At 36.4% G+C, this 25,819-nt stretch overlaps 1 protein-coding gene across 1 annotated transcript; it reads right to left on the bottom strand.

The window, feature by feature from the left end:
* Window positions 1-224: 224 nt before the first annotated feature.
* LOC116906777 (vomeronasal type-2 receptor 116-like) lies at window positions 225-25,203 on the bottom strand. Its single transcript, XM_032909623.1, has 6 exons — window positions 24,989-25,203; window positions 8,823-9,114; window positions 7,688-8,494; window positions 3,524-3,751; window positions 2,415-2,538; window positions 225-1,144 (listed from the first exon to the last, which is right to left on the bottom strand). The coding sequence occupies exons 1-6, from the start codon at window positions 25,201-25,203 to the stop codon at window positions 225-227; spliced, it is 2,586 nt and encodes an 861-aa protein (XP_032765514.1).
* Window positions 25,204-25,819: the final 616 nt, after the last annotated feature.

Here is a 25,819-nt window from a genome sequence, read left to right on the forward strand (position 1 = left end):
AGTTTCATCAACAACACAAAAATAATAGTTAATAGAAGAGGAAAGCTGAAATTGCAGCATATATTTCAATAAGACAAAAGGATTAGCTTAATATGATCACCTAAAGAAATAATAGCCCCTGGCATCAAATGTCCAGCTAGAATTTTATAAGTGAGTGCTCAGAGAGTGAAGAAAACCTAGCCTTCAAGTATATTGTTTAATTTCATTAGTACAGAAGAAATGTGTTAAGGTGTTTTTCTTCTAGCATGTGTTTTGTCCTTGATATATTGAAGTGAGTTCTTTTCTGGTCTTAATAATATGATGTGGCACTTGGGGGCAAAGATGATGCCTAAGAGTGATGTACTGGAAGCCAAGATAGAGAAGACTTCCATAGCCACTGTGGTCTTCCCCTTGGTGCTATGGTAGATAGGGAGAAAAGTGATCCAGACACTGCAGAATACCAGCATGCTGAAAGCCAGGAACTTGGCTTCATTGAATGTGTCAGGTAGGTTTCTGGACAAGAAAGCCATAAAGTAGCTCCCCAGGGCTAGTGCTCCCAGGTATCCCAGGCTGCAATGGAAAGCAACAGCTGAGCCTTTGTTGCAAATGATGATGATGTGTCCATATTCTGAGTAAACATCCTTATCAATAAATGGAGGCGATGTTGTAAGCCAAATTGCAGAAAGAAAAATTTGGAGCAAGGTACATAAGGGAATAATGAGATTAGGGGCCTTTGATATCAGCAGCCATCGTCTAACTGTTTCTGGAGCAGTGATCCTGAAGGCTATAACCACAGTGATAGTTTTGGCCAACACAGTAGAAAGAGCCACAGTGAAGAGAAGTCCAAAAATGTTTTGCTGCAGGATACAGGTGGCTGTGCTGGGACGGCCAATGAAGAGCAAGGGACAGAGAAAACAGAGGGTCAGAGTGATGAGCAGGGTGTAACTGAGAGCCAGGTTATTGGCCTTGACAATGGGGGTGTCCCTGTTCTTCAGAAACACCCCAAGAACAGCAGCTGTGAGTGAGGACAAACCCAGGGATATGAAGCAAAGTGTTTTCCCCAATGGGTCATCATAGGCCAGAAATGTGTCAGTTTTCTGTAGGCAGTGAATCTTGTCTGTGTTTGCATAGTGAGTTTGTGGACACTTCACACACTGATCCATATCTGAAAGAAATGCGGGTGATCATGAGTGCATACTCTGTTTTCCCCTTTCATTCTAAACCATTTTCCAGTTCCCACACACTGTACTATTATCAGGATAATCTTGCTTTGTTTCTGATACACACATAGGAACACTGTCTAGGTAATATTTCTAAACTCAGTTTTCCTTCTACTTCATGCTGATATGAATTAAATAGGGCAAATGCTTCTTTTCTATTGTTACACATATGGTATCCTTGCCTATAGTGACACTGTTACATCCGTTTTAGAAGTCATTAGCACACTGACATACATTGCATGAACCTAGTTTGGTTCTGACATCCACTCTTTATCAATATATTCTAATTTTAAGAGTGCATGGGTCTTCATTCAGATAGAGAGAATGTCCTTTAAAATCATAATCTCACAGTGATGTACTTCTATATCTGTCCCCAATATAAAATATCCATGGTGTTTTCCAAATTCCTTAATTCTCTGAAGGAACCCAAGTGAATTAGATTTCTGAAAGTTCCTGGAGCCTTGAAATGTTTCTCTAGTGAAACAGTTCTTATAACCCTGGATAATAGTAGCTATGTTATAATAGATACAGAACTGCTCATCAATTCTTATGTCTTTATGAACTACATTTGAAAATTTTGTTCCTGTTTTGTTTATCTAAGCTAATAATGTATACATATGGATTTTGCCATATTTTCTCTATATTAACAAAATACCTAGTATTCTATATATGTGTTTTTTTTTTCAGAGCTGGGGACTGAACCCAGGGCCTTGCGCTTGCTAGGCAAGCGCTCTACCACTGAGCTAAATCCCCAACCCCAATATACATTTTAATTTTTAATTATATCTAATTTTCTTTGTATTGTGATATCACCATTCTCACTCCCTATATAAAGAATTCTGATCAGAATTTAGGCCTTCCTTTTACGCCTCTTAGATTCTCCCTAATTCCATGCCCAGAAAGTTCCATACTTTTTCTTTAAGAGAGAAACAAAAAATTCCAACAAAATAAACAAAACAATTAAAGAAAACCCTCACTCTCACACACATACATACAGAAACTACAAAACAGAAAGTTGTAAACTAAAGTATAAAAAGAGTGTATTATTTCAGTGGGAAAAATGAGCTGTAACCTGTGATGTTTTAAACATCTGCAAGAAAGAAAATTATCTTCACTGAAGTAAACTTATTGCAGCTCACACACAGATGTTTTACAATTGCTTAGATATTACAGATATTGACAGGTATGAATGTCTTTTGCACAACTGACATTTACCAGTCTCATTGGAAATTTCATTCTCTGGACAAGGAGTACAATCAAAGCAACAGGCAACCCTGCCCTCCTGGTAGGTTTTCCTGAATCCAGGATGACAGCTCTCACTGCATACAGACCGTGGAACCTGAGAATGGAATGTATGATAGTACTTAGCCAGGCTTTTATGACATTCACAGTAGAGTGGTTTGAAATATAGAACCATTAGTTTGTTCATGTAAATTTCTCTAAGTGCAGATAGATGAATTGTCTTTACTACTAAAATGAGTCATTCACGGGCCCTGCGGTCAATGCTTGTCTCTAGTTATATGAATTTCTTAGAAAGTTGTTGAAACATTATGTGGTGAAGCATAGAAGTAAAAGTTTATGATCTTGGTATCATGTCTTGGTTATACTAAAAATCTACTTCCTCTTTACTCTTGGATACAAATACAAATATTTTTTGTTCACAGTAAAAGTTCATCATGTCAGTGTGGTGGGTTTTAGAGTCAGTGTGGAAATGAATCTATGAGAATTACTGGTAAATATCTCTAATCTGGTGGTCCTGATTTATTGGCAATGGTACCTGAATAAATTCAAAGCAGGAAATGATGTTAACAGAAGCACTCAGCTGTCTCTTCACTCTGACTATTAAAGCAATGTGTTGCCTTCAACACCCAAGGACACAGCTTTCTGCAGTGAGAGACTATATTCCCAAGCAGTGAGCCAAGAAAAATGCTCCTGTATTTTTAGGTAGCATTTTTGCATTAGCAAAACAAACAACTAACACAGCTATACATTCCCATTATGCTTTTCCTTGCTGACTGGAGCCCACAAGAAAAAGGCCAACTACCCATTGAATAAAAATTTCTAAGCTGTGATCATGATGAACATTCTGGCCAATGATCTGAGATAGTGGTGGAAATCATCCTGAAGGGTTCAGTATTCATGATATTAAGTAAATGAGAAGAATGGAGAATAAATAATTCATTTTGCCAAATTAGGTGTTAAGATAATTCTGTATATTGGTAGTCATTATGTGCCATGTGTGAGCAATGAAGTATTCTGACACTCAAAACCATGGTTTTGATATTTAAATACTGTTTCAAACATAGGAGTAAGATTGAACCCACCTCTGTCGATCCTGTGGCCCACTGTATCATATTAGAAGAAATGGACAATTTCTGTTCCTTTGGAGCATTTGGAAAAAATGTTCCTACTTTCACATTTAGCCCAAGACCTTTTGGGAAATTCCAAAAGTTGAGAATGTCATACTCTACATATGATTTCCTTTTATAATCCAGAACCACACTGCATCCATACTGATTGATAAGTTGTATTTTCCTTAGAAAGGGGTGAAGCTAAAAGAGATGCATTTGCTTATATTACATAAACTCCAGAGAAGTGAAGATGAAGCAGAATCAGGAAATATCTCGAGTAGATTTTAATTCCTAATGTGAAAAGTACCTTTAATAACATATAGCCCATGGGGCCCAGAGATAATGAAAGCATCATTATCTTCCAAAATTCTTCAATCAGTTTCATCAAAATACTTAGAACAATGCACCCAGAGCTAATGCTGTCCCACAATTCTTCAGACCACAGAGATCTGGTCTGGCAAGAACTCTCACTCCTAAGTCCACAGCCCACAGGTGAGGCATTACTTTCTCTCCACTGACTATCCAAAGAAAGACCCAATTAGAGCATGTAGCATGGGAGCCACAGAGCAGCCTGGGACAGGACACTTCTTGTTTCCATCTGCACCCAGAGCTAAGGCTGTCCCACAGCCTTCCAGACCAAAACCTGGTGAGAGAAAGCTGATGTGCCAGGAACACTCTCACTCCTAAGCAGATGTAAAACAGAAGGGTCCTTTTCCAGGACAGCCTGTGGCTCCTGTTCCCTGTGTGTTCTCATCAGGTCTTTCTTTAGTCAGTGGAACAAAAGTTGGGTACCACCTGTGGGCTTAGGAGTGAGAGTGTTCCTGGCACATCAGCTTTCTCTCAGCAGGTTTTGGTCTGGAAGGCTGTGGGACAGCCTTAGCTCTGGGTGCAGATGGAAACAAGAAGTGTCCTGTCCCAGGCTGCTCTGTGGCTCCCATGCTACATGCTCTACTAGCTTGATAGTACTCCTGAAAATCCTAGAATAAAAATAAGCAAATACAACCAAAAGGAGTAGACAGCAGAGGTGAAATCAACCAAGAAGAAACAAAAAGAACTATACAAAGAATCAAGAAAACCATTATGTTCTCCTTTGAGAAATTCAAAAAGATAGATAAACACAGCCATATTAAGCAGAGGGTACCGAGGCAGAATACAAATTAACAAAAGCAGAATAAGTAGACATAACAACAGAAACTGAGGAAATTTAAAAATTATCATATCTGACTACAAAAGTTTATACTCAACAAAACTGGAAATTCTGGATGAAATGGACAGTTTTCTAGACAGATACCTGGTACCAAAATTAAATAAGGATCACCATAAACAGTCCCATAATACCTAAAGAAATTGAAGCAGTCATTAAAAGTCTCCCAACCAAAAAAGTCCAGGACCAGATGGTTTTAGCTCTGAATTCTATCAGAACTTCAAAGAAAATCTAATAACAATTCTCTTTAAACTATGTCACAAAATAGAAACAGAAGAAACACAACCCTATTTGTTCTTTGAAGCCACAATTACATTTATAATTAAATCACTCAAAATCCCTACAAAGAAAGAGTACTACAGACCAATTTTCCTCATGAATATTGATGCAAAGGTACTCAATAAAACTCTCACAAACAGAATCCAAGAACACATTAAAACAATCATTTGCCATGTTCAATAGGCTTCATCCAAGGGATGCAAGGAAGGTTCAGTATATGGAAATTGATTAACGTAATACACTGTATAAACAAACTCAAAGGAAAAAAATCAGGATTATCTTATTAGATGCTGAGAAACATTTGACAAAATTCAACACCTGTTCATGGTAAAAATCTTGGAATGATCAGGAATTCAAGGCCCATAGCTAAAAATGGATAGCTATATATATCAAGCTTGTAGCCAACATCAGGCTAAATGGAGTGAAACTTTAAGCAATCCCACTAAAATGAGAGACCGGACAAGCAGCCCACTCTATCTATTCAACATATTACTTGAAGTTCTAGCTAGAGCAATTAGACAACAAAAGGAGGTCAAAAGGGATACAAATTGGAATGGAAGAAGTAAAAATATCACAATAGAGGTATAATATCCAATATATACAAAGAACTCTAGAAGGTAGACTCCAGAGAATCAAATAATCCTATTCAAAATTGGGGTACAGTGATAAACAAAGAATTCTCAACTAAGGAAAAATAAATGGATGAGAAGCACCTAAAGAAATGTTCAACTTCTTTAGTCACCAGCAAATGCAAATCGAAACAACCCTGAGATTTCACCTCAAACCAGTGAGAATGGCTAAGATCAAAATCTCAGGTGACAATAGATGCTGATGAGCATGTGAAGTAATAGGAACACTTCTCCATTGTTGGTGGATTGCAAGCTGGTACAACTACTCTGGAGATCAGTCTGGCCTTTCCTCAGAAAATCAGACATCGTGCTACCTGAGGAGCTAGCTCTATCACTCCTGGGCAGACACCAAAAAAAAAATGCTCTAACATATTACAAGGACACATGTTCCACTATGTTCATAGCAGACTTATTCATAAGAGCCAGAGGCTAGAAAAATCCCAGATGTCCTTCAACAGAGCAATGAGTATAGAAAATGTGGTATATTTACACAATGTAGTATTACTCAGCTATTAAAAACAATGACTGCTTGAAACTCGTATGCAAATGTATGGAACTAGAAAATATCACCCTGAGTGAGGTATCCCAATTACACACACACACACACACACACACACACACACACACACACACACACACACACACGAAAACAGGTTATGCATTCTCTGATAAGTGGATATTAGCCCTGAAGTTTGGAATACCTAATGAAAACTTAAGATTGCCCCACCTGGGGATCCATCTTACATGCAGCTACCAAACCCAGTCACTATCACTGATGTCCATTAGTGCTTGCTGACTGGGGCCAGACATGAATGTCTCCTCAGAGTCTTACTGATACAGATGAGGATGCTTCCAGCTAACCATTGGGGGAAGCCACAGAACCCCAGCAGATGGGTTAGGGGAAAGACTGAAGGAGCTGAAAGGGTTTGCAACCCCATAAGAAGGACAACAATATCAACCAATCAGACCCTACCAGAGCTCTCAGGGACTCATCCACCAACCAATGGGTACACATGGAGGGACCCATGTCTCCAGCAGCATATGTAGAAGAGGATGGCATTCTCCAACGTCAATAGGAGGGAAAGCCCTTAGTCCTGTGAAGGCTTGTTTCCTCAATGTCATGGAATTCCACAGCATTAAGGTGGGAGATGCAGCATCCTCATAGAAGCAGGCAGAGGCAAGAGAGGGTATGGGAGAGGGGAAAAAGGTGATAGTACTTGAAATGTAGATACATAAAATAACCAAGAAAACTAAACTTAAAAACATTTTAAAAAAGACACATACCAAGACTGAAGACATGGGTCAAATGTGAGGGGACTTACTATTCTTCCAGATGACCAGAGTGAAGTTTACAATATTCACATAGTGAGTTAATACCATCCGTATCAGAATACCATGCCTATGTATTATACAAAAATATATATACATATATATATATGTGTGTGTGTATGTGTGTATGTGTGTGTATATATGTATGTAAGTATATATGTGTGTATAAACAAAATAATTATGCAAAAATTTTAAATAATTCTAATAATAAATAAACAGTCATGTACCTGTGGGGGAAAAATACTTAGAAACAAGCACCCATAAATCATGATGGTTCATGGAAAAACCAATCAGCTTTTTTAAAAATAAAGTCATCCCAATTACATTTTAAAAATATTTAGTTTCACATTCCAAAATTAATGATTTTAGGACATATATATATATATATATATATATATATATATATATATATGAATTTTAGAAGTGTCCATTGTGGTAATTTTCTATCTCTGTTTTTTCTGTGGTGTGAAATCTGTGTTAAATGGACTTTGCATTTTGAAAATTTTACTCTGAAAATATTGGATGGCTCTTTGTAATGCAAATATATTATTACTTTACAACAATTCTTCCATGCACAGTTTGTCTTGCAGATTTTTAACAAAATAATCTGTAATATGGATTGGCTAGTTTGAGTGCATTTATAAACTCTAAGAGTGTCATGTTGCTGATGCTACAAAATAACTGAAGTGACATTACCTGCCAAGGAAAGAATACCATCTTTTTTCCTTTTTCATGAGGTTCAAATTGTACTTGAGTGAGAAGCATTTCATGCAGACTGTGGGCCACAGCATACACAGCATTATATACATTGTAACTCTCTTCACTCATGGCCATGTCAAATATGTTTCCAGGCAAGAATCCCAAGGAGGCATTGGGCAAACAATTATGCACAATTTTACACTCTTTCTTAACAAATGAGCAGTTGAAGAATATGTGCCACAATACATGAAGATAAGTGTCTTCCGGGTATTTGGAAGGGTTGGATTTCTGCATAAATTCTGTAAAATTAGGAATCTCCTCACGATGGTGTGAAAAAATAAGAGCTCCATGCAATGAGTCTACCATGAAATAATCATCAAATCTAGAAACATCCCACTGTGAGATCAGTACCCATACTTTCCATGTGAGTAACTTCTGCTTAATATTTACTATTAAGCTTAATAGAGAATCAGAGTCCCCATAAATAATAATCACATTTGATGATGACTCCAGGATCTGCACCTGATTTTTCCAGGATTTGGTAAAATATGAACCTTTGATGACTACGATCATTTCTACAAATGCTGTGCAGATTCCATTTTTATCCATCTCACTTCTCAAATCTGACAGTGTCTGGGCACCTTTGTCATCATCTATAAGGAATAACCCCACCCAGATCCAGTGGAAATGAAGCATCAAAGATACAATGCCAACTGTCAAAGATGTGTCCTTGGGGGCCACTTGGTACAGAGAAGAAAACCGTCTTTGTTCACTCAGGAGACTATCAAAAGGTCCAAAAGTAAGCTGTAGAAAAAATAGAAAGAAAATTGTCATAAAATTCAACTCAGTTGTGCAGCAATGGTTTGAAGCTTTCAGGTCAAATCCTCCTTTGAAAGTCAAACTTGTATTTTATGGGTTTTCAAAAAGTATATAAAAATTCGTAATTTTAAAAGCATACTTTGTCTACTCCTTTTAGTTCGTCTAAGCTACAGAAATACAGATGTACCATTTACTGCCTGTCTCATTTTCCTTTCTGTGAAGAGTGATTTAAGTTTCCCTATTTTCATTCACAGCTTCTTAAAATATCAGCAAGCAGAACAGACTTTTAGGCTAAAATGTCACCTGCTCTCACCTGTGGAAATTTGTAAAGATCCAGAAGTGTCCCTATGTATTCAGATATTGCCCACGATGGTCCTGTAAGTACAGCAGCAGTATTTCTCTCACTTGCAATTCTGTAGTTAGGCATGGCACAATCATACCCTGAAAGTGAGCCAAAAAGTTTGGCTAATGTTTTCCTTTGACCATGTGGGACATTGTTGACCTCAAATCCCAGGGATATATTGGGTAAAAGATATGGGTTACTGTTTATCTCCTCAATGGCAAACATCATGGCCAAAATACATTGGTAGTTCCTCAACTTAAACCTGAACAAAAGATAGAACAATAATTATGAGGAGGACTCTTACCACATAATATATGTGCATTATGGTGCAATGGCTTTTAAAGTGTGAATGCTTATATTTCCAAAAATCTGGTTTCTGTTTTTTTTCTGTAAATAGAGCAGAAGTATTCTTTTTTGTTTCTTATTTTTAATTGAAAATGTCTTGACTTCCTAAAATATATTCTAATTGCAGTTTCTGCTCCATCACTTATCCCATCTCTTCCTACATCTCATACCACCCAAACCCACGCTCATTTTTTTCTGTTAAACGAAAACAAAAAGGCATTTAAAATAATAAGACATTAAGATGAAAACAAATAAGCCAGAATAGGGTCCTCTCTCTCTCTCTCTCTCTCTCTCTCTCTCTTCTCTCTCTCTCTCACACACACACACACACACACACACACACACACACACAGAGAGAGAGAGAGAGACAGAGACAGAGAGACAGAGAGAGAGACAAAGAGAGAGAGGAGAGAGAGAGAGAGAGAGAGAGAGAGAGAACAAAGAAAAAGATAAGGAATAGAGATATTTACAGATGTGTGTACTCACACACACACACACACACACACACACACACACACACACACACACATTTCTTTATATAAAAGTCCACAGAAACAAAACAACAGCAAGAGAACCATACTATTTACACAAAAGCCATGTATCGTTAAACAAATTAACCTCCAAATTGCCACTGATTTTATGCACTTTGTTTTCCATCCTCTACATGGGTCTTTGCCTTAAGAATAGTTTGTATATCCAAAGAGATTCATTTGGAGACAACTAAATTTTTTATTTGCCATTGGTTTGGGGGTGTGGGCTTATGATAGCTTATAAATATCTTCTGCCCATTTCCCCTTCTAAACACTGGCATACTATCTGTCATAGACTGATATAGGTCCTCTACATTCTTCTACAGTCTCTCTGAGTTCATATGTCCATCAGTCTAGCTATGATTAGAAGATCTTGTTTCCTCAGTCTCCTCCATATTTTCTGGCTCTTATAACTTTTCCATTTCCATGTCTCCGCAATATTTCCTCAGTCCTGAGTAGATTTTATGGATATATCTCCTTCAGAACTGAGTGTGCTACTGCTGTAGGGAACTTCTTTGATGATGGCTGAATCAGACACTGAAGTATGAATGTAACAGAAGATTCTAAGGAGTCATTTTATTTCAACATTCATTTTGCAGAACAATAATATTTGGTTTCCCTCTAAGTCCACGGTCTATGTAGTTTCAGGATCTTGGCAACCCAAGTAGTATTGGGTTCCATCTATTGAGGAGTGGACCTTAAATACATTAAGAAATTGCTGGGTTAATCTCACAAGATTTTTGACACTATTGAATTATTGTATATTTGTATCTTGCAGGAAGAAAAACATTGTTGATAGAGGGTTTGTAGCAGGTTTGATTTTTATATTTCTCCTTTGATAGCAGGCAGAGTACCTTCCAGTCACATGACCATTAGCCCATAGGAGTAAAGATTCTAGGAAGACACCAACTCAACTTATTCATGTTCAATAAGTTGTGTCAGTGTTCTATTCAGCAATAGGGCCTTACCTTTAATTTATATAGAGCAACCAGCAGCATTGGTATTAGCCTGGGTTGTTAGATGTTTCCATATGTCCCATTTTGCCAATGACTCAATTAATCCTTTCTAGAACTCTAAGTTTCATTTGGTGGGAAAAAATGGGCTAGTTGTGGTTTTTTCTCTCCTGTTATTTGATGATTTCTTTCCTCTATCTATCTATCTATCTATCTATCTATCTATCTATCTATCTATCTATCTATCTATCTATCTATTGTCTGTGTGTATATATGTATGAATGTATGTATATATGTATTTATGCACGTATGTATCTGAGTTTCTCTCTGTCTATCTATCTATCTACCATCTATTTATCTATACATCTATTTATCTTTTTAAAAGAATCTCCTATATTAAGTTTCCAAATAACTAAAATGGCCTTTAAGTTATAATTCTTTAGGATGTTGTAGAACCCTGAAAGGGGACCACTTACTAACTTTACTCTAAAAGGGATTAATTAATTTGCCTTGGACCTATGATGAATTCTGTCTATGAGTTAGGGACAGGTCTCCAATCTCCTGGTACTCAACTTTAAATCTGCACAACCACAAAAAGAATTGCTTCTTGTCAAGCCACTATTTTGCAGATACTGTTTAATTCACAAACATATAGATCATTCAGTGTATCTGAACATTCATTACCATTTGAGTAATTAATTTTTTGGATGTGGTTGTGAGATATGTGTACATGATTTATGTGGCATGTGTGTCTCTTGGTATGTTTATGCATATATATGCATAATATATGAAAATGTATTCTAGACTGAAAAAAATTATGGACTGTGATCATCATCCATCATCATACACCATTTAATTCTGGGTCTTTTGTAGCTCGTGGGATGGTGGGGATTCTCTTGCATCTGTTCCTCATTTTACCAAGAGAACAGTAAGTTTATACATGTGCAGTTTTCAATTTGTAGATATAAACCCAATTTTCAGATTCCACCTGCATACATGTAACCTTCTGATCTACTTATACATTCTCTTAATATTCATCAGTAGGGAAGAAAATAATGTGTACTTTTTAACAAGCAACACACATGGAGAAATATTATGACATTTCACAAGAAAAATATAAGATATCACACATGTTAATTTCATGAGGGTAGTTTTTTATAAATAGTTGCTTGTTTTGTGTGCCATAGTTCAATCTCATATTGTCCTACTTTTATTGATTCATAAAAATGCCCTGTTATATTCTTCATGTTGTTAGGATATATGGAAAGGTATTCTTTCACTCCTACCAGCAGTGAATCCATTTTCCCCTGTCCACAAACCCATGGTTATTCATCAGTTTTCATTATTTTTGGACCTTGTATTATGATTGGTATAAGATTTTGTCTTAAATTATTTTTAAATTTTTTTTCCTGAGGCCAAGAACATTGAGCATTTTAAACATTGTTCTTAAACATTTAACTTATTTTGAGCAGTCTGCTTATCTATGCCCTATTTTAATTTGTTTATTTCTTGATGTTAAAATTTTTTGAGCTATTTATAAATTTTGTTCCCTACCCTCTGTTAGATGTATACCAGATCCCCTCCCTTCTGTTTGATAATATCAATTGCTGTACATTTCCCTTAATTATCTGTAGTCTAATTTCTTAATTTTTCTTCTTTCTTGACATGCCCCTTCCCCTGTTTCTCTTTTGTTTTACTCTGCTGTCCTCTTCTCTCTTCTCCTGCTCTTCTCTCCCTTTATCTTTTTTCTTTCTTCCTTCCTTCCTTTCTTTCTTTCTTTCTTCCTTCCTTTCTTTCTTTGATTTTTGTTTCTTTCTTTCTTTCTTTCTTCCTTTCTTTCTTTGCTTCTTTGTTTCTATTTTTCATTTTTTCTTCTTGCTTGCTTCTTCCTCCTTATCTTTCTTTGTTTCCTTCATCCATGGTTTCATTTTTAAGATCTGTTCATTTTGTGTTTTTATTTATTTATTTTTTTGGACAATGTTTCTCTATCTAGCTTAGCTGTTCTTGAACTTGTTATTAAGTAAAATCAGTTTTTAAACTCACAGAAATTCATATGCCTCTACCTGTAAAGTACATGGAATAGTAATACCTTTAATTGTTAGTCTCAATGCCAGTACTATCATGGTCCAATTTGGGAAGTTCTTTCCTATGACAATGTATTAAAGTATATTCTTGTCTATATTGTCTATCAGATTCAGCGTCCGAGACTTTTTTTAAGTTTCCTGATAATGTGGAATTTTGAGAAACTCTTTTATCATACAATAATCTGCAATAACTCTTCTAAAACATACCCCATTGTCTGCCAATCCAACATTTTGTCCTTAAATATAAACTCTTTAAGACCAATTTGTGTTTTCAAGAATACTTTGAGGCATGGTCATTGGCTGAAATGTTGTCAACTTATGAAGTTATACATCTTTAAAGAAAATTGTCCTATCCACTCTTTGTACCTAAAAATTGCCACTCACTATGTAGCATTGTGTGAGGTGGTATGCTCAGCTCCACTTCGCATACCAAAATTCTGTCAGGTCTGGGCTGACACAGGAGTAATCTATGTTGTCAAAATTCTGGTAAGTTCGTAAGTCCAGCTGCCTTGTTTTACCCAGATGTTTCAATATATTTACTCATCACTTTTAGCTTTTACATGTATTTTTAAAATTTTTATATTACAGTGATCCCTGGAATGGTGTGAGTGTAATAGTTTTGTTCCCTTCATTAGTGAACAATCTTTTGTCTCTTTTTCTCTGTATTTGTATGTCTTGTGGGTCATTGTGGCAATCACTATCTATGAAAAAACAGCATCTCATTAGAAATCATTTTATTGATTTTTCTTGCCAGTTGAATTTGGTTTCATCCTTGACCACTGGGCCATCTAGGTTCAGGGTCTTGGCCCTCCATGCAATGTCAGTGGCATAGGTCTCAAGCTGGACAAACCATTTTTTGAGCAACACACAGTTTTGTGCCATCTACTGCACCACATCTTATAGGCAGGGTAAATTGTAGGTCAAAGGTTTTGTGTCTGGGTTAACATACCAATCCTTCCACTGGAAGTCTTGCCCAGTTACAGGAAATAGCAAATTTAGGCTCCATATCTCACATTGCTTGGAGTCTTATCTAGGATCAAGCTTACAGAGTCCTGGAAGTTTTTATTGCACTAAGTTTCTATCTTGTCCCCAAAATGACCCATATTCTACTAGTCTCTTCCCATACACTCTCCATCCTTCAATGACCTCATCCCACCTGTGTCTGTGTCTGCCCAATGGTATGAGAGATTCACAGACCCACATTCAAACATTAGATGGAGCTTGCAGAATTCTGCAAACTCAGGGGAAATGATTTCAGAAGCCAGATGGGTCAGGGATACCAGAAGGAAATCCACAGAATCAAATAATCTATCCTAACTGAGCCTAACCTAACCTAACTAGAGGCTCACAGAGTCGGAAATGACAACAAAGGAGACTGCATGGGACTGAGTAGGACATGTGTTATATATGTTACAGTTTTGTAGTTTGGACTTCTTGAGGGACTTCTTACAGTGGGATCAGTGGTGGTCTCCCATTTTTTTTATCTGCCTTTGAAGTCCTTTTCCTCATACTCGGTTGCTTTGTCCAGCCTTGATAAAAGGGGAGGTACCTTTTATTGCTGTAACTTGATATACTATGTTTAGTTGATAATCATGGGAGCATATCAACCTGACCTTGTCTGAGGAGAAATAGAAAAAAGTAGATGGGGGTATTCAGAGGGAAAATTGAGGAGGGACTCAGGAGAGTGGAGGAAGGAGAAATTGTGCCCAAGATGTAATAATAAATTAATAATGATCATAAAAAATCATAGTTTCTCTGACAAGGTTTGAGGGATCTATTGATAAATGGGTAAAATGATAAATTATTAGGATACAGTTTTACATTGAGTCCATTTATCAAGTTAATAGTAATTGCTTCCCCACTAGACTGTATATTTCATTTAATTGTCAGTACTTGGCCCAATACCAGTTCAAGTGATGAATTTCATCATGCAAAGCAAGGTATAAATCCAATCTCAAATGGTTCCTTACTTCAGTGATGTAAATCTTAGTTTGCTTTCTGTGCATATGGTAAACACTGACCATGTGAAACTTGGACAGGAAAATGATTATTTTGTTACAGGACCTTATCCATGGAAACCATTGCAGGAAATCAAGTTAAGAGCCTGGAGACAGGAACAGAGACAAGGATCACAATGGAACAAATCTTCCTGGCTTGTTGTTCATGAATTACTTAACCTGATTTCTAATAGAACACAGAAGTACTTGTCCAGAAGTGGCACTAGGCCTTACACATCAATCATTAATTAAGAAAATTCTGTGGATTTTTCCCATAGGGCACCTTGATGGAAGAAATCCGTCAATGGAGAATCAGTCTTCTCAGATTAGTCTAGATTTCTGTCCCATTAATTAAGTGTTCAGGCTCATAGTAACATGTACCTTTTTCTTCTGGCAGTATGCATAGCACTTTCTAGCATTAAAAAAAGCTATCCACTAAGATGAAGCTTCCTGGTCCATTCCTGTTGGATTTTTCTTTATGCAATGAGTCAAGTAGGTTCTAGCAGCAAATCACTGAAGTGAGAACGGGACCCCCATTGAAGGAATCAGAGAAAGGACTAAAAGAGCTTGAAGGGGCTCGAGAACCCATATGAACAACAATACCATTCAACCAGAGCTTCCAAGGACTAAGGCACTACCCAAAAACTATACATGGACTGACCCTGGGCTCCAACCACATAGGTAGCAATGAATAGCCTAGTAAAAGCGCCAGTGGAAGGGGAACCCCTTGGTCCTGCCAAGACTGAACTCCCAGTGAATGTGATTGTTGGGGGGAGGGTGGTCATGGGGGGAGGATGGGGAGAAGAACACCCATATAGAAGAGGAGGGGGAGGGGTTAGGGGGATGTTGACCTGGAAACCGGGAAAGGGAATAACAATCAAAATGTAAATAAGAAATACCCAAGTTAATAAAGATGGAGAGACCAGTGAACGTGATTGTTGGGGGAGGGCAGCAATGGGGGGAAGGATGGGGAGGGAAAACCATAAAGTAGGGGAGGGTGGGGTTAGGGGGATGTTGGCCTGGAAACCGGGAAAGGGAATAACACTCGAAATGTAAATAAGAAATATTCAAGTTAATAAAAATAAATAAATAAATAAATAATAATAAAGATGGAGAAAAAAAGAAAAAAGAAAGAAATAGAGATTTCCCATAAAATTATAAGTGGTAAACAAGAGGAACAATTTTAGCCTGTATAGTTGGGCTTTATATTGAGATTCTTGATACATTGAACTTGAGATTGTACAGGAAAGATCAAAATAAAGTTTCATTATTCTACATGTAGCTATTCACTCTGTCCATCACTTTTAAAGTTCTACCTATGTGTTTATGAGTACCTTGTAACTGTTTTCAGGCACACCAGGAGAAGGCATTACATCTAATTGCTGATGATTCTGAGCCACCTTTTGGAACTTGAACTCTCAACATCTGGAAGAAAAGTCAGTGCTCTCAACCACTGAGCCATCGCTCCAGTTTCCAGGCTTCTATGTTTGGACAAAAGTCCATTACTGTCTCGTTTGTCAAAATAAGGTGGTTATATGAGGGTTCCTTTACATGTTTGTATGTGCTCTATTCTATTGGTAAATGAGTCTGTTTTTAATGACACATCTATGCTGTTTTTGTTACTTTATCTCTGAATTATAACATGAACTCTGAGACTTTGACGCCAACTGTAATTTTCTTGCTGTTGTTCAGGATTGTTTTTGTCTATGTTGGGTCATTCATGCTTTAACAGGAAAATTTAACCTACTTCAATTTCTGCAAAGACTGCTATTCAAGTTTAATGAGTCTTTCCTTAAATCTGGAGATTGTTTCTGGTAGTATGGACATTTCACAATGATTAATGCCACTGATCAATGAGCTTAGTAGATCCTTCCAACATCTGGAATCTTATGTAAAATGTATCTGTGTCTTAAAGCTTTCATCATATCTATGTTTCATTATCCTGGTTTATTCAATCAAAAACATTTTATTTTGGGAGCTATTTTGAGAGGATTTTTTTCTCTGATTTCTTTCTAGGTATGTTTAGCATTTGTACTCAGGAAGGTTACCAGGTTTGTGTGGTAATTCTGTATCATGTTGTGTTGCTGAATGTCTCTATCAGGTATATCACTGTTCTGACAGAGTGCATATGATCTTTTCTGTACATCACAATAACATCTGCAAGTAAAGATTTCAGTTCTTTTCGTATCTGTTACCTCTTTATCTCATTTACCTGTCTTATTTCTTTCAATATCAATTCAAGTTTTATGTTGAAGAAAAGGTGTGAGAATTGACAACATTGTCTTGTTCAGAAGTGCAGTGAAATATAATGAGTTTTCCTCTGTTTCCTATGATGCTGTCAGTAGTTTTTTTTTTTAAATTTCTTTATGGAACTAACTACATTCTCTGTATTCCCATTTTCTTCTGGACTTTTATATGAAATCATCATGGATTTTGTGAGAGTGCTTCATTCTATTCAATCATAGGATCATTTTTTTTCTGTTCCTTTGTCTGTTTATATGGTTAATTGCACTCACTGACTTAAAGGTGCTGAACAAACCCTGCATCTCTTGGATGAGGGCAACATGTTAAGAGTATAGTCATTTTTGTGTGTTATTGATTTCAGATTTCAAACATTTATTTATGACTATGTTCAAAAGAGGTCATCTTATACTTTTTTGTTTGTTTTTGGTTTTGTTTTTTTCTTGGATAGGGTCTTTGTATGCTTGTGAATTCAAGGTAATATTGCCTTCAAAAGGAAATGTTCATTCTCTTTCTCTTTTACATAATAATTAGGCATATATTAGTGTTACTTATCCCTTTCATGGCCTGGTAGAATTGTGCATTAACTACATCTGACTTGATCTTTATGAGGGTAGATTTTAAGTTCATATTTAAATCTTATTGAATGCTATAGGAGTACTTAAATTGTTAACTTCACTTATATTTAAATTTGATAAGCCATATGCATAACTTCAAATTCATACATTTCTTTAAAATTTTCCTTTAGGGTGATATATGTATTTTTGTACATATGTTTATAATTCCCTGAGTATTCTCATTATCTGTCGTAATGTCTTATTTCCATCTTTAATTTTATTCATTATGATTCTCTGTTCATTTTTTCTTACCTTCACAAATTTTTGTCATTATTTTGTCATTATGGTGCTCTCCAAACTTTTTGTTGTGTATCCAAGTTCCAAAAACATCCCTATTTCTTTGTGTGCCATAGATTTTTGAGATTTTGGTGTGTTGTGATTTTAGTTTCATTCAATTCTAGGAATTTCGATTCCTTCTTAATTTCTTTAATCAATTTTGATTAAGTTTTGTGTACTTAGTTTCCATGGATTTGTCTTTCCTTCCTTTTTCCTTTCTTTCTTCCTTCCTTCCTTTCTTTCTTTCTTCCTTTCTTTCTCCTTTCTGTTGTTGTTTATATCCTTATTTAGTCCATGGTGCTCTGATAAAGTGCAAGATATGACCTCACTTTTCCTGCATTGTAGAGATCTTTTTTATCCTAACATGGTATTTTGGAGAAAGGCATAATAAAGGCAATTTACAGCAAATAACCAGCATCAAATAGGTAAAGAATAGCCAGCATCAAATAAATGGAGAAAAGTTTAGTGGAGTAATTCTACTAAACTAAGGAAAAAGATAAGGCTGTAATTCTTGTTATGTCTATTCAATATAGTACTTGGCATTATAGCTAGAGCAATAAGACAACCAAAACAGAATAAAATGATACTACTCAAAAAGACTAATTCAAACTACCATTATTTGCAGATGATACTATACCTAAGTGTTCCCCAAAATCAGAGCAGGGAAATCATTTATTTGATAAATATTCTCTGCAAAGAAATTGTATACATGATTAACTGAAAAAAAAAAATCAGCATCCCTCCCATATACAAAGGGCAAATGGGCTGAGAGAAAAATACAAGAAGGCAACCCCATTCACAACAGCCAGAAATAATACAAAATAACTTAGAGTAATTCTAACCAGTCAAACCATATTTTATGACACAAATTTCATGCCTTTGGAGAAAAAAAATGAAGAACATATCAGAAGCTGGAACAATATCCTATGATCATTGATCAGTGGAATCAATATAGTAAACATGGACACACTACCCAAAGCAATCAAAAGATTAAATGCAATCTCCTTCAAATTTCCAATACAATTCCAATTCCTAAAGATCTTGAAAGAACAATAATAATTTCTTTTAGAAAAACAAAAATCCCAGGATACCTAAAGCAATCTTTAAAAATAAAAGAATTTCTGGAGGCACCATCATCCCTGATTTCAAGGTGTATTACAGAGGTATGGTAATAAAAATTGAATGGTATTGGTATAAAAACCGACTTGTTGTTCAATGTAATCAAATTGAAGCTCCATAGATAAATCCACACACTTATGGAACAAACTAGATGCCTGTACGCAGAAGAATGCAAACTGACCCATATTTATCACCCTGCAGAAAACTCAAATCCAAGTGGATTAAATACTTCAACATAAAACCACATACACTGAACCCAACAGAAGAGAAAGTGAGGAGTAACCTTGAATACATTAGCACAACAGATGGCCTGGTGATCAGAACATTAATAGGGCACAGTGCCACTAATACTGACAATTAATAAATGGGAACTCATGAAACTGAAAGGTATTAGTGAGGCAAAGGGCATTGTCAAAATGACAAAACAACAGAATGCAGAATAGGAAAGATCTTCTCCAACTCCTCATCTGATAGAGTGCTAATATCAAAAATATATAAAGAACTCAAGAAACTAGAGAGGGGGAAGCAAATGAACACAATTAAAGGCAAAGTACAGAGCCAGACAGAATTCTCAAAAGAGGAAAATCAAATAGTTGGAAAAGAGTTAAAGAAAAGTTCAACTTGTTTAACCATCAAGATAATGCAAATTAAAATGACTTTCAGATACCATCTTAAACACCTGTCAGAATGACTAAGTTCAAAAACACAAAAGGTAGCACATGCTAGGGAGGGTTTGGAGCATTGGAAACACTCCTCCTTTGTTGGTGAGAGTACAAACTTATACAGCCACTGTAGAGTACTATATGGCAGTTAAGGAGCTAAAATTATCCAAGAGGAAATGGACAGTATTCTCAACAGATGGTGTTGGTTCAACTGGTGGGCAGCATGTAGAAGAATGCAAATCAATTCATTTCTTTCTCCTTGTACAAATCTTAAGTGTAAGTTTAAGTGGATCAAAGACTTCCACAAATAACCAGATATATTGAAACACTAGAAGAAAAAAATGGCAAAGAGCCTTGAACACATGGGCAAGGGGAAAAATTTCCAGGAAAGAATACGAATGACTTATGCTCTAAGATCATAATAAAAAATGGTACGTCATAAAACTGCAAAGCTTCTGTAAGGCAAAGGACAGTGTCAATAGGACAAAGTGCAACCAACAGATTTGGAAATTTTTTTTTTACCAATCCTATGTCCAATAAACAGCTAATTTCCAATATGTACAAGGAACGCAAGAAGTTAAATTCAAGAGAATCAAATAACCCTATTAAAAATGAAGTACAGAGCTAAATAAAGAATTTTCAACTGAGGAATTTCAAATGAGTAAGATGCACCTAAAGAATTCTTCAAAATTCATAGTCATCAGGGAAATGCAGATCAAAACATCCATGAGTTTCCACCTCACACCAGTCAGAAGGGCTAAGATAAAAAATTCAGGTGACAGTAGGTGCTGATGAGCATGTTGAGAAATAGGAACACTCCTTCACTGTTGGTGGGATTTCAAGCTGGTACAACCATTCTGGAAATCAGTCTGGTGGTTCATCAGAAAATAGGAGATATTACTACCTGAGAACCCAGCTATACCACTCCTGGGCATATACCCAAAAAATCCTCTAACATATAGCAAGGACACATCCTCTAACATATAACAAGGACACATGCTCTACTATGTTCATAGCAGTCTTATTTATAATTGCCAAAAGAGGAAAAAACCCAGATGTCCCTCAACAAAGGAACAGGTACAAAGAATGGGTTATATTTAAACAATGGAATACTACTCAGCTATTAAAAACAATGACTTCATGAAATTCTTAGGCAAGGGGATGGAACTAGAAAATATCATCCTTAGTGAGATACCAAATCACAAAAGAACACACATGGTATATATTCACTGATAAGTAAATATTAGCACAAAAGCTCAGAATACCCACGATGCAATTAACAGACTACATGAAGCTCAAGGAGAAGGAAGACCAAAGTGTGTATGCTTCAGACCTTCTTAAAAAAGGGAACAAAAATGCTAACAGGAGGAAATATGGAGACAAAATATGCAATAGAAACTGCCACACCTGGGGATCCATCCTATATACAGCCACCAAATCCAGATAATATTGCTGATGCCAAAAAGTGCATGCTGGCAAGAGCCTGATATAGCTGTCTCCTGAGAGGCTCTGCCAGAGCCTGACAAATACAGAAGCAGATGCTCCCAGCTAACCATTGAACTGAAAAGAGGGTCCCCAATAGAGGAGCTAGAGAAAGGACTGAAGGAGCAGAAGGGATTTTCAACCCCATTAGAACAAAAATATCAACCAACAAGATGCCCAGAGCTTCCAGGGACTAAACCACTATCGCAAGTGTACACAGGGATTGACCTATGATTCCATCTGTATATTAGCAGAGAATGGCCTTAACATGCATCAATGGGAGGAGTGGTTCTTTGTCCCATGAAGGCTGCATGTCCCAGTGTAGGGGAATGTCAGGGCAGGGAGGTTGGAGGGAGTGGTTGGGTGGGTGAAAGGGCACCCTTACACCCTTATAGAGGTAGGGGAAGGGAAGATGAGATAGCAGGTTTCTGGAGAGGAATCTGGGAAAGGGGATAACATTTGAAATGTAAATAAAAATGTATCCAATAAAAGAAGAGGGGAAAAAGGAGAAAACAGAAGAAAACTGGGAATTGAGCTATCTCAAGACCAAATTACACTACTCTTGTCCATATATCCAATGGATGCTTTATTCTACCACAAGAACACTTGCTCTACCATGTTCATTGGCCCTTATTCATAATAGCCAAAAACTGGAGGCAGTCTAGATGTCCTTCAGCTGGAGAATGAATAATTATAATGTTGTATATTTACACAATAGTGTATTATTCAGTTGTTTAAAATGACATTATAAAAATTTCAAGCAAATTGATGGAATTAGAACAAACTCATCCTGAGTGAGGCAATACAGATCTACAAATGTAAACATAATATGTATCCACATATAAGTGAATATTAGTTTATATGTAAAGGATCATCATGCTACAATTCACAGACCCAGAGTGGCTAAGTAATAAATAGGGCTCCAAGTGCTATGCATGGATCACCATGGGTAGGGGAAATAGAATAGATTTTGTGAGTGGACTGTGGGCAGGTGGAGATTAGAACAGAACCGATCAGGTAGGGACAGGGAGAAAGATGAAGGGAGAGAATACAAGGCAAAACACATTGAATTGGGGAAAATTTAGGAAGCAATGTGCAAACCTAGTGTAGTAAAAGCTTCCAGAATTCTACGAGGGTGAGTAGTAGGTTTCTAACAAGGCAAGGACTCCTGGTAAAGGAAGAGGTAGAGTCTGAACAATCCATCTCTGTAACCAGGCACACATTCCAGTGCTAGGACTTGGAAATAAATGTCATAAAATATCCTGCCTATTATTTATTCTGCTGTACGTAATGATGGAATGGAGAGGGACAACTTATGGTAGTGGCCATCCAGTGACTGGTCTAATTTGAGGTCCACAGCAGGAATAAAAGCACATACTTGACACTGTCCAGATGACCAAGAACAAGAAGGGGGATAACCCAGAGACCTAAGATAGGAAAAGAATTAATCAAATGATTTCCAATGAAATTCTGTTGTATAATTGATCATAACTATCTCAATTTTTATCATAGAGGCCATACTGCCAGCTAATGGGAGCAGACAAAGAGTCCCATAGTCAAACATCAGGTGGTGGGAAAATCCAATTTGGAGATCTTCACTGATTACTATCTCTTGGAGTACTGGGAACTCTGTAGAAGAGGAGGATATATTGGAGAAAGAAGTGAGGTTGTGGATACAAGGAGAACACAGCCCACAGAATAAAGTAAGCAGGGTTAGGTCCTCCCCATATATGTTATAGTCCTTAGGTTGGTGATTTTTGTGGAACTACAAAAAGTGGTAGATGTGATGTCTCTGATTCTTTTGTTTGTTCTTCAGACACTTTTCCTCTTACTGGGTTGTGTCACTCACCCTTGGTGTGAGTGTTTGTGCCCAGTCTTATTGTATCACATTATGCTGTCTGTGTTTGGACTTGGTGACATGGATCAGGGAGAGAAGGCTTTGGAGTGAGGCTGTGATTAGTGGAGCAAGAGAAAGCTGTGATATGGATGAGTTGAAAATGAAAATAATAAGAAAAAGCAACTTAGGCAGACATAGTTATCTTGAGATGTAACAAGATAAACATCAAACAAAACCTACTCAGAAGGACTAGTCAAACATAATTTATACTCATTAAAAAAAAAAGGTCAAGAACAGGGTATTACAATCCTAATCATTACATCAAACACAGGAGTACCGAACTTCTCTAAAGAAACAGTAGTAGATTAAAAAAAAAAAAGATGAACCAGAGTACACAGGTGGTTAGTGATTTCAATACCCCCTTTCAGCAATAAACAGGTAATATGTGAAAAAACAACACTAAATAGAGAAATTCTGATATTAAGTGACATCATCAGTCAGTTCTGTCACCACATTTAACACACTTTGTTCCCTTGTTAACCTCTAGATTAAGAACATGTTTACACCAAATATTGTTTGTTCACTATGCACTCATCAGTCTTCAGTGACCCATGTGCATGAAAAATATATTCAAAATGTCTTAAAACTCTAAGCATTCTTTCCAAGAATCCTTCTGTTCTGTGTCAACCAGTGGATTTTGATGCATAATCCATTTCAATGATCCATAATCATTTTAACACAAAAGATATTGTTTAAAGGTTTTTAAAAACATTTCTACAGACCATATGGAGTAAATAAACTCTCCATTCTCTTTTTCTATCTCTCTGTGTGCGCACATGTGCGCACATGCACATAAACACACACACACAGTCACACACACACACGTACTTTATACATAAGGGCACTATATTCACTGCAGTGCAAAAACGTATGTGGGTTTTCAGTCTCACTGTGAACACAGGCTAAGAACATTCAGTTTGCCTGGGAACCAAGGTGCAATAACACTGTGGGGAACTCAAGGGCTGTTTATATCATACCCAAACTGTAGTATACATGAATTTTGACCAAAGTTTTTTACACACCATGATATTTTACTACTTCTACTAAAAACTTTCTCTAGCACTTAAGAGAATCTAAAAAGATATATCTAAAAGACTATTCAGTATGTTTATTTGGGTATCTCAGAATTTCATTGTAGATCATGCTTGCCTTCAGAACATAGGTCCACCAATCTGTGACTCACAAATGCTCAGATTAAAGGCTTGCATTACCATGATGTCCAGCAAGGAACTTGGTTTTGAGAGCTGGTGGTTTACAATAAGTTGTATAATTAATCTGACCAAAATAAAAGTTGATATGTTACATTCCATAATTTAACCATTGTACATTTCCTGTGGGATGATACTACTGTCATGATGGGAAATGAAAATGGATAAATATTACTGATACCTATAGCAAGGCAAAACTTAAAAATAAATTGGAAACAATTTTAGCATAAAGGGGAAATATGTGCCATGTCTGAAAAAATAGTTTTGAAAACTGATAAATATGCCTTATACAACTCAGCGTTCATGATATTTCATACCTTCAGCATGAAATATCAGAAGTATTTAAACAGTACATTGTAAAATGTTTTCAAATAACTAATTATAAGGTATTTATGTCTTTTAAATAGAAAAATATTGAAAGTGGAAAGTATCCACACAAAAGTTGTAAAGTCTTTAAAATCTGACTTTTCATATCTTCTAACACATAAGTCACTTCAAGTAATTTATATATATATATATATATGCACATGTAACTGGTAAAATATAACTGGCATGTATTTTTATGTTAGTGTGAAAGAAAAGTACTCCCATATACAATGAAAGAAATTGTCATTATCACTTGCAAGGAAATTAACTATCATGCATAAAAGATTATATAATGTGCATACATGTACTGCTGTAACTAATGGGCTTCAATCCGATGGTAGTTATATTAAAGGACTTACTCAATCATAATATCCCGGGTAAATTTAGTCATCCTCCAATCAGTTGTTTTGTTGAGTGGGTAGGCAGCAAAAGCAGGGAAAAATCCAACAATCACCACGTTTCCTTTACCATTTAAGCGGTAATTCATCCTGACTAGGCACTCACTGCTTCTGTAGGAGCCCGCAAGAATTGGAATCTGCAGAAAACAAGGGATAAAAATCCAAGAGAACAGCATATTAACAAAGTATATGCCCCTCCTTCAGCATGATAAGGTGAACTCTGCAGTGTCCAGCAAACATATGCATGGTTTATGTGTGCATGATTGCTTAGAATTTTAATGGTGACTGAAGCTATAAGTTGAACTGTCCCAAGTTTTTTCTGACAAGACTCTTCACTCCCCTGTGGATTTGCCCAGCACTTCCTTCCCACAGAGTTTTTATTTGAGGGCCTGTATTCAAAATAATAAACATTATGGATAAAAAATATTTTTAAAGGATCTTCTCCAGGCAGAGGCAGTATGATTTCATCTAGGACTACAGAGATCCAGTCCCTGGACATGAAAGCCTTAGTGAATTCAGCCACAAATATGACTCAAGAAATTACTCATGGGATAGCCATTTATGATACAAACATGTAAACCAGATGAAGTCATGGTAGATGAAACATAAAAGAGCCCCAAAAAGTCCATGACTGACCAAGTCTCAATAGCAAAAAGGAAGAGTATCAATTCTACTTTTGCTTTCCATGTTCTCCAGGAGTCACAGAGTTTTTGGTTTTTAGTTTATTTGTGTGTTTTTTTGTTTATTTGTTTGATTTTTGTTTTGTAACAGATGTTTGAATTCCAAAATATT

Source organism: Rattus rattus, chromosome 8 (assembly GCF_011064425.1).
Source record: "Rattus rattus isolate New Zealand chromosome 8, Rrattus_CSIRO_v1, whole genome shotgun sequence".
Lineage (NCBI taxonomy): Eukaryota > Metazoa > Chordata > Mammalia > Rodentia > Muridae > Rattus > Rattus rattus.

Excerpts from the sequence above, each read along its gene's own strand:
- LOC116906777 (XM_032909623.1), bottom strand. The coding sequence starts at position 25,203 with ATGCTGTTCTCTTGGATTTTTATCCCTTGTTTTCTGCAGATTCCAATT. Across the intron at positions 9,115-24,988 it reads ACCCGGGATATTATGATTGA|GTTTAAGTTGAGGAACTACC; the intron begins GTAAGTCCTTTA and ends TCTTTTGTTCAG. Across the intron at positions 2,539-3,523 it reads GGGCCACAGGATCGACAGAG|GTTCCACGGTCTGTATGCAG; the intron begins GTGGGTTCAATC and ends TTCCATTCTCAG.